Source organism: Alosa sapidissima, chromosome 8 (assembly GCF_018492685.1).
Source record: "Alosa sapidissima isolate fAloSap1 chromosome 8, fAloSap1.pri, whole genome shotgun sequence".
NCBI classification, from domain to species: Eukaryota; Metazoa; Chordata; class Actinopteri; order Clupeiformes; family Clupeidae; genus Alosa; species Alosa sapidissima.
In genome coordinates, this window is record NC_055964.1 from 27,807,554 (window position 1) to 27,821,529 (window position 13,976).

General features: G+C 44.0%; 1 protein-coding gene across 2 annotated transcripts in view; it reads right to left on the reverse strand.

The window, feature by feature from the left end:
• The window catches only part of gpat2 (glycerol-3-phosphate acyltransferase 2, mitochondrial), a 74,573-nt gene that overhangs the window by 10,735 nt on the left and 49,862 nt on the right, over positions 1 to 13,976 (reverse strand). For both annotated transcript variants that reach the window (XM_042099983.1, XM_042099981.1), the window contains exons 15-16: positions 5,326 to 5,590; positions 4,960 to 5,102 (exon numbers count right to left, since the gene is read on the reverse strand). In XM_042099983.1, coding sequence (XP_041955917.1) covers positions 4,960 to 5,102; positions 5,326 to 5,590 — 408 coding nt within the window. The remainder of the gene's footprint in view (positions 1 to 4,959; positions 5,103 to 5,325; positions 5,591 to 13,976) is intronic.

Genomic DNA, 13,976 nt, shown 5'->3' on the forward strand with positions numbered 1-13,976 from the left:
GATGGACCTGCAGAGCAAATCCCAAATTTGTCAAAAAAGTAAATAAGAAGGCACATACAATGAAGAAATAAGAGCAGCAAAATTTGGGTTGAAATTGTGTAATTGTGCATACAGTAGACAGTCAATATAATAGCGCAACCAATAACTGACTAGATATGTGTTTAGGAGAGTTTTAATTGCACAGGAGGGAGCGGGAGGGAGTAGCGAGCTAGCTCTCTGTTTTGTTTGAACATCAACAGAAGTGACGTATCACCGCTATCGCTGAAACAACCTTTAACGGAAAGTTTTTCCGTCTCCCCGAGATGTCGCCCACGTCCACAACTGCCCCAGACAGGGAATGTTCCAGACCACGGAGCAGGGCCGAGCAGGCCACAGCAACGCTCTCAAGCGCTGAGCGAGCACAGCGACCTTTTCAGACAGACCTGTCTGAAGAGTTTTGTGATTTAATTGCCTCACACAAACACGAAAACTAGAGAAGCGAATAAAAGCAGTCGTAAATCTGCACTTGGGGCTGGACGTGACAAGTTTTCTATATACATGACATAGATAGTATGTATATACATACATGAGGAGCCCTCTTCCCCCTCAGGACCACATCCCATAGCCACAGCTTGAGCTCCCACATTCCCTTACGAGATCGCTCCCTTCAGAACCTACAAAGTTATGAAGTGACGGCGCGTCCCAATGAGAGTTCTAGAGCGCAAGGGGCGGACGATGGACGGTGGACGTGCGTCTGTCCCCGTTTGAAGGCGAGCGGAATAAACTGTGGCTGACATGTTTTGGTGTCGTCTTGTCGTGTTTGAACACAGGCCGTCTGGAGCCCCCGTGCTTCAGTGCTGTTCGGTCTCTCGTGGTTTGCCTCTGATGAAGTGCTGTGTTGGAGAGTCGGCAGGCACTTCTGTTCACTATGACGGAGGAAGCTTTTCGGGTACTCCATGAAAAAGAAAAATGGTGTTCCACTTCTTAACTACTTTTATTGTTGTTTTGATTCTTTGGCTAAACATCTCAAACATCATTTTTCTTTCCAACGCTGATGACGACTAACACACGTTTGCTCTGAGTTCTAATTAGTGAATGCAGTGGGTATGAGGCCATGAATAATGAGTTTGTAGGAACTACACCTAAAGCACCAAAAGATTACCCCGGATGAGTTCATCTGCATTGTTTGGTCAATGACTCATTCTCGCACTTTGAAATCCCAACTCCCTCATACTCGATAGATTACGCAACATCAAGCCGGAGGTGGGGGTGAGGGCGGCACAATTTCCCTGAAATTAAAAGGTTGAGCTGTCATCACATAATTCCTGATAGTCATCAAACAAAACTACCGAACACAGAGAAAGAAGAAAGAACAAGAAGAACAAGAAGAAAGAAAAAAAAAACAACCTCACTGCACCATCCCCTGTAGGCTGTAGGCACTTTTTATTTTTTTTTATTTCTCTCTCTCTTTATGGCACTTAAGAAGTTTGTGAGTGACAGTTATTGAATGTGCTCCATGCGGGGCTCGCCCCTGCTCGAGGGACAGCGTGGCCCAGAGCGGGCCAGCTTCAAAGGCAACGTGAGCCAATCATCATCATCATCATCATCTGCATCACCACCAGCACGACTAACACACACAATTACACTCACAGCTCCCCGCTCATTTGTACAGTCATTATTCAATTTGTCAAATGAGAATGAACAACGCAATTACCAAGGTCAGGGAGAGGCAATGGGGGTGACTAGAGAGGACGCACAGGAAAATGAAAAAAAAAAAACGAAAAAAAAAAAACATACAGGCTAACGGTTTGTGTGTGTGAGACAGAGGGAAAGAAAGAAAAAGAAAGGTGGGTGTGTGTGTGTGTGTTAGTATGTTTATCTGTCTGAGTGTGTGTGTGTGTGTCTGACTGTCTGTCTGTTTATCTGCCTGTGTGTGTGTTTGTATTTGTGCACAGGATGAGAGTGTGTGTGTGTGTCTGTTTATCTGCCTGAGTGTGTGTGTGTGTGTGTGTGTGTGTGTGTCTGTTTGTGTACAGGATGAGTGTGTGTGTGTGTGTGTGTGTGTGTGTGTGTGTCTTTCTATCTGCCTGAGTGTGTGTGTGTGTTTGTGCACAGAAGGAGTGTGGGAGTGTGTGTGTGGGAGTGTGTGTGTGTGTGTGTGTGTGTGTGTGTGTGTGTGTGTGTGTGTGTGTGTGTGTGTGTGTGTGTGTGTGTGTGTGCTTGTGCAGCATTGAGAGAGATGGACTGGATAATGCATTGTGCCTCTGTGCATCTGTGAGTTAGGGGCTATGAAGACAGTAAAATGTACTGAGGCAGGGGGGTGAGTGTGTCTGAGTGGTCTGGTGATGAGTTTCAGATTTAAACACAGAATGGGAGTGTGTGTTTTTGTGTACATGTTTTTGTGTGTGTGTGTGTGTGTGACTGTATAGTATGTGCACATTTTTTGTATGTTTGTGTGTACAGTATGTGTATGTGTTTTGTGTTTTGTGTGTGTGTGTGTGTGTGTGTGTGTGTGTGTGTAAGAGAAAGTGTGTATACATGTGTACATTTTTGTGTATGCTTGTGTGTGTGTGTGTGTGTGTGTGTGTGAGAGACAAAACCAATTTTCCAGATGTTTTATGGTGCCGCTCTTAGCATTTCTCTCCTTCAGGCCGGGGGCAGGCAGACAAACAGAGGGACAGGGGGAGATGGACACACACCATACCCACCAGTGATGAAGCACAGACTGGCCTCACAGTCTGAATAATACCCTCCACTCCCAGACACTCAACCAACAATCACTGATTCAGATCTTAAATAAGATCACTTTAACAGTCAGTGTGGCCTGGTTTATGCCGGGTGTGTGTGTGTGTGTGTGTGTGTGTGTGTGTGTGTGTGTAAGTGTATGGCATGCGTGCATGCAATCAATGCAAGTTAATGTAGCTTTGATTTTTGGAACTGTAAGTAACTCAGATACAGCATCTCAATGCATTTGAAAGAACTCAAGATGCTCTTTCTGTGCAGGCATTGGAAGTGTGTGTTAATACTACTACAGTACACACACTTTTGCTGGGCATCTATGCATGTGTGCGCATGTGTGTATGTGGGCATGTGTAAGGGTATGTGAGTATATGTGTGTGTAGGGGCGTGTGCAATTTTGTGTGTGTGTGTGTGTGAGTGAGTAGTGTATGGAAGTGTATGTGGTCATATAATTGTGTGTGTGTGTGTGTGTGTGTGTGTGTGTGTGTGTGTGTGTGTGTGTGTGTGTATGTGTGTGTGTGTCAGTATATGTGTGTATGGATGCATCCATTACAAACAAACATGTAATGTGAACGTCTGGGATTGGGGAGAGCTCTAAATGCTCTACTGAATAAGCACAAAGGCAAACCTTTAAATGAAAAACACTTTAATAATCAAAAAAATAAACGCTAATGAAGTAAACTTGTGACCATCAAAAATCGTTTATCTCCTGTAACTCCGTGATAACAGGACGTAACAGGAAGGCATTTGGCTGAGCAACGGAGGTTAATATGCTCTATATTTTGTCCAAATGATGTCTGTCTATCATCGTTGCACTCGGAGAAAACTGGAATGTTTCATTTGTCCTGCGTTTCTTCTTCGGCTGCAAACGGGATTCACTCGCAGTTAACCAAATATTTCCTTATTAGGGCAGGCATATTTCTGGCTATTAAATTATTCCTAAACCAGTCTGCTAAAGTCTGTAGTGAAGTCTGTGTAGGGTTTTCCAGGCTCCATTTCTTTTTACGAGACACCCTGTTCACAAGAGACATCTGCCGGTTGTTTGGGTTGTTGCAGCGTCACTGGAAAAATACAATTTAAAGTCGCGTGATACCGCGTGATCCCGCGCGCGGACCACGAGGGAAGCTGGCCAAATCGAAGCAATGCCAACTGTATGTGGTCATATAATTGTTTGTGTGTGTGTGTGTCTGTGTGTGTGTATTTGGGTATGGATTAGAGAGTGTGGCTCCCTGACCCGAGCCCGACGGAACCCGACGAGTCGGGTCGGGTTCGGACAAATAATTTGAAATTATAGTCGGGTTCGGTTCGGGTTCGGACACATGGGGGCGATATGCATTGGACACTTTACATTTAAAATAGCTTGTTATGTTGGGTAACCAACAGGTCTGCTTCACATGATGCAAACATCTGTTTTTTGAGAATAAAATAAAATGTAAAAAAAGACCTTTCTTCCTGTGGGCAAGATTTGTTTATGTAGCCGTGACAACGCATGTGCATTTCAGGCGGCAAGACAGGCTGTCTTGGGTGACGTTAAAAAAAAAGTTACCGGTATTAGCCTATCCGGAGATTTTAAGACCAAAGAAAACAAAGCTAATTAAGTCTAGGCCTACTATGTATTTGCGTTGCATAGGCCACAAACTGTAGGCTACCAGAATAAGGTTGTCTCGTTGAACTGGAGAAGAGGATTTCCTTGAGTTGCCCCAATTAACCTCGATGCTGCATATGGATCAAGGACAGAAGGACTGTAGTTTCAAAGGCTGTTGCAGTTCATTTAAAGACTTTTCGTCAATGGTAAGACTAGAATTCTATTTCAATAGGCTATGCTTGGGCCTCTTGTGTTAATGTGCGCTGTGTGTGACCTGCGTGCGTGCACGCTCATCTGATTCTGTAGACAATTAAGAATTACATTTGTTGTTTGTTCCGTTTAATGGGCTAAAAACAGGCTCATCACAAACGTGAACGTTTAATCACTAGCATGGGAATAACTGAGGCATCATCTGCATCGGGCTCGGGACGGGTTCTGACATAAAAATGGAAATGCCTGTCGGGTTCGGGTCGGGTTCAGACGCAACTCTGCCGGACGCGGGCCGGGTTCGGACAGACATTTGCGGCCCGAACTGCACTCTAGTATGGATGTGTATGTGGTCATATAATTTTGCGTGTGGTGTGTGTGTGTGTGTGTGTGTGTGTGTGTGTGTGTGTGTGTGTGTGTGTGTGTGTGTGTGTGTGCGCGTCTCTCACCGGTATGTACCCTGCAGGCAGTAGGTGTGTGAGCTGCAGGGCTCTGTCAGTGAGCTCGTCCTGGCAGAGTGCCACGTCAAACTCCATCTCACCCACGTCACCGCAGCAGGCCACCTCGCTCAGCATGGCCGACACCGCGCAGGCTGCACACACACACACACACACACACACACACACACACACATACACACGCACAAACACGCACGGAAGTGAACAAAGCAAATGCATACTTAACATACAGAAAAGCACAAACCTATAAGCTCACAGACAATACACACACACACACACTTGCTCACCCACCAACTTTCATACATCTGTCATTTCCAGTCACATACCCACACACACACTCTCGCCTTCCCCTCTCACCTCCGACAGCCTCGGTGATGAAGGTGTGTGTGAGCGTGTGCGCGTGGCGGGCAAGTGCGTGCCGTGCGTGGGGCCGGCGGCCGGGGGCCAGCAGGGGCTCTGCGCTGGGCGGCGGCGTTGCCATGACGAGGTGGGGCGCGAGCAGCGTCACGGCGCAGTACACCACCTCCACCAGGGAGCCGGCGAAGCCCACGTCACGCCGCCGGAACAGCACCTCCTCCAGCAGCCAGGACACCTCACGGCACAGCACCGACACACGCACACCCTGGGGACGGGGAGAGAGAGGGGGGGGGGGGGGGGGAGAGGGAGGGAGAGAGGAGAGAGATAGGAAAGGGAGGAAGAGAGAAGGAGAGAGAGAGAGAGAGAGGGGGGGAGAGAGAGGAGAGAGAGGGAGAGAGAGGAGAGAGAGGGAGAGTGAAGTGGGAAAAAAGAGAGAACTTATTAGTATGATCATTATGGTTGTTTTTGAAAAGATATTGTACCAAAAGAACAACATCGATAACAACTTACATTTATATAGCACTTTAACAAAGCGCTCGAAGCGCTTTGCAGTGAAGGGGAACCACTAACCCCCTACCAATGTGTACGGCAAAGTACGGCAGCAGCCATTATGCGCCGGACCAGCTTGAGGACATTGCACTAATGTGATTCAAAAGATCTTGCACTAATGTGATTCAAAAGATCTTGCACTAATGTGATTCAAAAGATCTTGCACTAATGTGATTCAAAAGATCTTGCACTAATGTGATTCAAAAGATCTTGCACTAATGTGATTCAAAAGATCTTGCACTAATGTGATTCAAAAGATCTTGCACTAATGTGATTCAAAAGATCTTGCACTAATGTGATTCAAAAGATCTTGCACTAATGTGATTCAAAAGATCTTGCACTAATGTGATTCAAAAGATCTTGCACTAATGTGATTAAAATATGTTTTTGAAAATGCTGATTGAACTGAGAGGAGAGAGGCAGAGAGATGTACTGTACAATACTGCAGATTTGAGCTTATCGATGTGTGTGTGTGTGTGTGTGTGTGTGTGTGTGTGTCTGTGTGTGTGTGTGTGTGTGTGTGTGTGTGTGTGTGTGTGTGTGTGAGTGAGTGAGTGTGTGTGTGTCTATAATAATGTGTCTAGAATAAGACTAGTCAGCATAGAGGCTTGACAGTGGGGTCATTGGGGTCAGGAGATACAGGCAGACGTTAAAGCAGGCGACTACAACCACACGCTGCAGACATTCCCAAACCCACAGAGAAAGCTTTTACTCTCAATCCATTCAAATGCTGATGAAAGAGGCGCTCATAGAACAAAAAGACCAATCTAACAAACCAAAAGACAATACCGGAGGATAATTCATCAAGCAACAAAAAAAAAAAAAAAAAAATGAAAAAGCCTCTCCACTTCATTTATACAGCATGAGTAGGAGACAGACACGGCAAGCTGATATTTACACAAAGGACAGCTAAAGTGGAGGACAGGGAGGTTATACTTCACAAAGAGCACCAAGTTGACTTTTTGGAGAGAAATCATCATTAATCACTCAAGTCCCCATTCCTTCCTTGGAGAGGAGGACAAAATAATTTCCCTTCAGGCGGAGGGTCACCTAGCTCAGCACCAGCCCCCACCTCCCTCACCCTCACAGGCTGCCCAGGCGGAGGTCACAGGCTCTGGGTATTGAAGTAGCTCACATCCATAAGCACTAACGACAGCCAAGGAGATGGGTGGTGGTGGCGGTCAGGCACAGCTGTAGCGGCCAAGTATAAGTATATGAGTATACTAATCCCGGCGCAGTGAGCTGCCTGCTACAGCAACGCTCGGCGAGCAGTGAGGGGTTATGTGCCTTGCTCATGTTATGTGCCCGTGGATGTGGGCATGGGAGAGCAGTGCTCAATCACTTCCCCCGCCCACATTTTTCCTACTGGTTGGGGATCGAACCGGCAACCCTTCGGTTACAAGCCCGAAAGCCCTAACCAGTAGGCCACGGCTGCCCAAAGTCGTGTCCTCTGCTCTATTCAGCTCTGTGGACGCTTCATTAGATGGACCTTTCAGGAACTGGGGATAACCGCTGCCACAGCAAGGCTGCTGCCATCATGCCAATGTGATTCTAGTCTGTGTGGACATAACTGTGTCAAACAGTTGCAGCAGATTTCCTATGGCTGTCAATATATGACTTGAATATCTCCTACTTCCACTACAGAATGTGGAAGGAGCACTACTGGACTGAGACTGGTATCTCGAGTCTGTGACATACACGCATACTGTAGTAATTCTCTGGCCTCTTCTTACTTTTGTCCTTATGTGGCACGAAACTTACACACACAGGATACTTCAGATTTGCCTTGTTTGGCTACTTGCTTGTATTGCACCTCATTTTGAAGTGGGATAAATGTATTTTAAACATTATCTTCGTTCTTTTTCTGCTTAAGTCTTCTTCACTGCTATGCTTTAGTTTTTCTTTTGTTTTTGTAAAAAGCAGTTATTGTTGTCTCCTATTGCTAGCTCTTGAGAGCTGTTCCTCACTTGACAGTAGTTTGGGATAAAAGCCTCAGCTGAATGAACAAATGCAAATGTGAATAAAATTCCCCGAAATGTTTTTAGAAGTGTCTGGCAAATTACTACATGTAAAAGTAAAGAGGAGACTGCACTGGACAAGCACACATGCTACCCATGAAGCCAGATGCCCAGATGAGCACAGTTGCCCTCGGGAGCTGTTCCCCATACCCAGCCTAAAGGCTCATTTGTGATGGGATCTGGTGAAAAACCACACACATGGGAGCTGTTCCTAAAGGCTCATTTGTGATGGGATCTGGGGAAAAACCACACACATGGGAGCTGTTCCTAAAGGCTCATTTGTGATGGGATCTGGTGAAAAACCACACACATGGTGAAATTTCACCAACTTATGATTCTGATGCCATCTTAACAACATTCAGGATTTTGCGAGGATGGAATCCAGGATGTTGCTAGTGGACTGTGTTCAGGATGTTGCTTGGATGGTATCAGAATCTTAAGCTGATGAAATTTCACCAGAGGGGGTTGAAACCAGTGGTGTAGTCTACGTAGAACGCAGGTATACGCCGTATACCCACCTCAACATTTTGGTTATTTCAGTATACCCACCTAAAATGTTCAGTATACCCACTTAAAATTCAATTTTCAATATTTAGAATAGCACAGCCACGTTTCATCAACGGCCACTTCTCATGGAAGCCTTGTAATTTAACAACACAACGATATTACACTTTACAATATTAATTCGGAGATTGCGGCAGTCAATCTCCCATGGATTCTCCGTCAGTTGTTTCCAGATATGAAACCATGCAGCGTTGACCACTGGAACTGCTTTCTATGGAGACGAATGGCTGAATGTCAGATCACCGCCATGTTTAACCGGTATCACATATTGCCAGCATCAATCAGCCTTCCCCCCCGACCCCGAGCTGCCAGGTTAAAGCAGCAGCACAGCAGCGTTCCAGAGTCAAAAACATCATTCACGCTTTTTATGAGACTTGTATTGCTATCAAGTTACCCTTCTAGGTTGTTTAATTTGTGGCCATAACACGGTAATAACACAGGCTAGTCATGCTGTAGTCTAGCTTTCGTTCTTCTCTCAATACTAACATACTCTGATCCACGTTACCCTACTTAGTTTTAATTTCTGGACGTTTGTTTATCTGGGATTCTTCTTTGGGAATAACTCCTAATCGCCATGTCTGTCTGTAAACGGTCTACATGAAGTGTACTGAGGCTGTCTGGATTAAGTATCTATCATGAACTTTATTTACTAGCCTGAACCATGCTATCTCCATGGTATAGTGGAGAGATGGAGAGATATATTATCTGTACTTATGGGTAATAACATTATCTACCACACTGTTACTGCAATATAATGCCAGATGCGAAAACCTTTAGTGCATGTGATGAGTTTACAAAACAGGCTATATTTCTATTGACCAACATTTAAAAATCAGCTAATCTAATTTTGTTTGGGCTTGACTTGCTGTAGGCCTACTTGATAGTAACATTTTTTGATTGTCATAGATGAAAATGCTTAAAAATGAAACTTAAAATTGGCCTATTTTTGTCATAGCTTTTAGAGGGCTTTGCATCTGAACTCATATGAAACAGAGTTGTTCATTGTTTTCTCTAGATAGACAGGTGATATTTTTGAGATATGTGCTTTCTAGAGGCATTCTTTAGTAAATGTTGGGAAAAGGACTTTTTAACATAATTAAGGTGTGCTGAATCCAACTAGCCCTGTTCCCAAGCGTTGAGTTAATGACCATCTAATTAGCATAAACAAAATGGTTGCCAAAATGGCGATTTTGGGCACTTTCATTGGGCAGATGTCATTATACCATGTAAATTAATTCATATTGTTCACAGAAATCTCACTTGGCCAATAGATCAAGGATACAAAAGAAAAAAAATCTAGTATTATGCCTATATTAATTACCTTAAAAAAACCTTTGAAAAATGTAATTGTTAAAATGTTATAACTGAGCAGGCACACGGTATTTGAAGAATGAGAGTTATGTTTTTTGAGGGTCAAGAAAGATGTGTAGTGATAAAATGTAAAGTTTAAAATTGTGGCATACTGGTTAGGTCTTCGTGCTTGAAACCAAAGGGTTGGCGGTTCGATCCCCGACCAGTAGGAAAAATGTGGGTGGTGGAAAGGTTGAGCACTAGTCTCCCATGCCCACATCCACGGCTGAAGTGCCCTTGAGCAAGGCACCTAACCCCCCACTGCTCTCCGAGCATCACTGTAGCAAGGCAGCTCACTGCTCCAGGTTAATGTGTGCTTCAATGTGTGACCTGTGTGTTCACTAATTCACGGATGGGATAAATGCAGAGACCAAATTCCATGTATACCAAAGTATACTTGGCCATAAAACCTGATTTGCATTACATTTTACATAATTGAAGCGAATTAGGTTGGTAATGTATGTAGTCTCGGAGTAAGTTACTCTTTACGGTAAGGGTACATGAATTAATTCATGATTTATGTATTACTTTATTCATTAATATCTAATTAATCATCAGGAATTTACTGAGTTCATAGTTTGTCATTTGTGACCTCATACATGAACACATTACTAAAGTATTAGGTACGGTGGGCACATCATTATGAATTATGATGTATTAACCATGATCATGACTTTATTTTTCTGCCAAAAATGTGGTCATCACCGCTCAAATTCTGATTTGAACATAACTTTGGAGTTCTCTAAACACATGTCATTATTCACTACTTTAGTTGAGGGGCCACAGACATGATGAATGCTTGAGCAATTATCCTAAAATTCATGTAATCATGATGATCATGCTTAAAAAAATCATAAATCATAATGATATACCCATCATACCTAATGCTTTAGTTGATGTGTTGTTCATACATGAGGTCATCATGAATGAGAGTATATGAATTCATGTCAATTCCTGATGATTCATAGGATATAAAGGAATGAAGTAATGCATAAATCATGAATTAATTCATGCATGAATTCATGATAATTCATGTACCTTTACCATAAAGTGTTACCCATATTTCATCATAACCTTTGTGTTAGTAAATGATTGAATGTGCATACAGTACTTGTACATGGCTCTAACACCATTGTCAAGTTGGCAGACAACACTACGGTGATTGCTCTCATCAGCAACAATAATGAGACAGCCTGCAGGGAGGAGGTCCAGCACCTAACATCGCGGAGCACCAACAACAACCTGGCTCTCAACACCAAGAGGACCAAAGACCTCATTGTGGACTTCAGAAAGTCAAAAGCTAGCACACAAAGCCCCATCCCCATCAATAGGACTGAGGTGGAGCATGTCACCAGTTCATGTTTCAGGGTGTCCACATCTCTGTGGACCTCTCTTGGACCCTCAACACCTCTACATTGATCAAGAAGGCTCACCAGCATCTCTTCTTCCTGAGGAGACTAAAGAACACAACCTCTCTCCTCAAATCCTGGTAAACTTCTAAACCTCTACCGCTGCACCATTGAGAGCACCCTCACCAACTCACATGGTGGCAACTGCTCTGCCTCCGACTGGAAAGCACGGCAGAGGATGGAGAAAACGGCTCAACGCATCACTGGTCCTGGTCCTGGTCCCCCCCCCCGGTGCCTCCTTGCCTGTGCCTGTTGAGGTGTCCATGTCGATGGCAACTTTCACAGGGACAACAAGGAGGCGAACATTTTGCCCTTATCCCATCCATAGTATTCTATTTATATTTATAAATGTACACACTTTATTACACTTAAACATAGCGATATTCTACTGATATTTATACTGTTCATACTGCACATACACTCATATATTTTCAGTACTCTGCACGATGACAATGAATGAAGTTGAATCTAATCTAGATAATCTAATCAAATGAAACATGTGACTGCTGGCCATCTTTCCCATTTGGAATCAAGGATATGATGCTAGGTTGTTACAGGTAGTTAACGGTAGTTCAAAGGAACTCCAATGATTTTCAACTCCAAACATGTGTCCACCTACCACAAAGAAGATGTTTACCAATGAAGTCAGGCCACACTCTTTACCAAAGAGGACCGTAAACATAGTCAAGAGTGTAATAAGGCTAATTAGCATAATAATAGTTTTTTTTTGCATTTTTATATTTTTCATAGCCTTTACTTTTTATTTATTGCCCACGGGAGATTTCTGAGATGCACAGATGTGAACAATATTAATTTATTTACATGGTATAATGATGCCCGTCCGAAGAAAGTGCCCAAAATTGCCATTTTGTTTATGCTAATTAGATGGTCAAAAACTCAAAATTCTGCTTGGGAACAGGGCTAGTTGGATTCAGCACATGTTAATTATGATAAAAAGTCCTGTTCCCAACTTTTACTAAGAAATACCTCTAGACCCATATACTAGGGCTGTCACTTTTGTGAAAAATTCCTGTTCGATTTTTGAGACATAGTGTTTATTGAATCGATTGTAAAATCGATTTTTTATGTCTAAAGACGTTTCCATTTTCAACGCCAAATATAGGCCAATCCACAAACAACTGCATTAGGACGATTGTAGACGCAAGCCAGCAATATTTCTGATTTATTGGCGTGAAGTTTCGTGCACAATGACAAACAGAAGTGCAACATTCTCGAAAACCAGTAAACCGAGTGGACTGCCATTACATCAGTGACATGACAGCAGGCTTCAACCTAGCTGTGTCTGTGTTTACGTCAAACAAATTTCGCCTACGTAGAACTCGATTGCACAGGTTGCGTAGCCTACCGCTTTGTTCTTCTCCATAGTTTGACATACCAAAAATCCGAAGTACTTCCACATCGAACTCCTCAAGTTATTAGGGCCTATCACTCGTCTCTCTACATGTCGCACAGGTTGATCGCGTTGTCCTCCATTTTTTGGCAAAACACGAGCAGCACAGCAGCTGATTGAAACAGCTGTTCCCGGTGCGTAAAATTGGTGGGAATTTTCTTTTTAGCGTTCGCAATGCTTTCTGCACTTCGGAATTATTTTATATTTGGTTAAAATCGATTCCCTATTTTAGTTTTCGAAACTTGTGTTGTTTGGTCCAATCGATTTTCGAACGTAAAGTGACAGCCCTACCATATACAAGGACTTTTTCTTGAAATAGCACTTGTCTAAGATGGCAGTGGCAGTCAGCAACAAGGTGCAAGGGGAGCTGGAGGGGACCTTGACACTGAGATGGTGGACCATCAGGAGCAAGCAGGAACTTCAAGAGCTGGAGAGGGTATTTGATGATTATTTACTATTGGTTTTGAAAGTGAATTTATGCTGTCCCTCACACATGCAAGGGGCAGGTAAGTGCAAATCTGTGACCCCCACAAACATTTTCGTCCCTGGTCTCGAGGGGTCGAAACATACTGGTCCCGAGGGGTCGAGTCCCGACCTCTAGTTTGGTAACCACTGAGCCCATTACTGGCCAAAATATACAGTATGCCCACCTCAAAAAAGTAGACTACACCACTGGTTGAAACAGAGGATTTTTGATTTCACCATCTGATGCGTTTCCTTTAAAGGCTCATTTATGCTCGATTTTAAATACAGATGCAGCAACAAATGGAGCATTCCGTCCGAACTCTGCGTTCATCTGTTCCACCTTTTGTGCGTTTTGTGAGAGCTTGCGGATGCGGACAAGCAGAGCGGAGGGGCGTTTGTCACGGAGATGGTGTCTATTTTGGTCTAAAAATGGGAGCGTAAATGATGTGTCTTAACGAGTCTCCGGCGAGGGGGCCGCCGTGCCGCGTCCTCTGGGGAGTTCAGAGCCAACTAGGAGGACTCACACAGGTTAGCGAGTGGGAAGAGACAGACACACACACACACACACACACACAGCCAGAGAGATGGAGAAGGGGAGGAGGGGGGGAGAGAGACTGCAGGAGGGAGAGAGGCAAACTATTAGCAATCAGACAAGCTTTCAACAGAGCAAACCCAAGGGTGAGGGAATGGAGAGAGCAGAACAATGTGAAAGAGAAAGAAAGAGAGAGAGAGAGAGAGAGAGAGAGAGAGAGAGAGAGAGAGAGAGAGAGAGAGAGATGAAAGTCAGACATCAGAGCATGTGTCTTCCACTTCCAATTCCTGTGAGGCTCTATGCTGCCTTGGTTACAGTATGACACACACACACACACACACACACACACACAC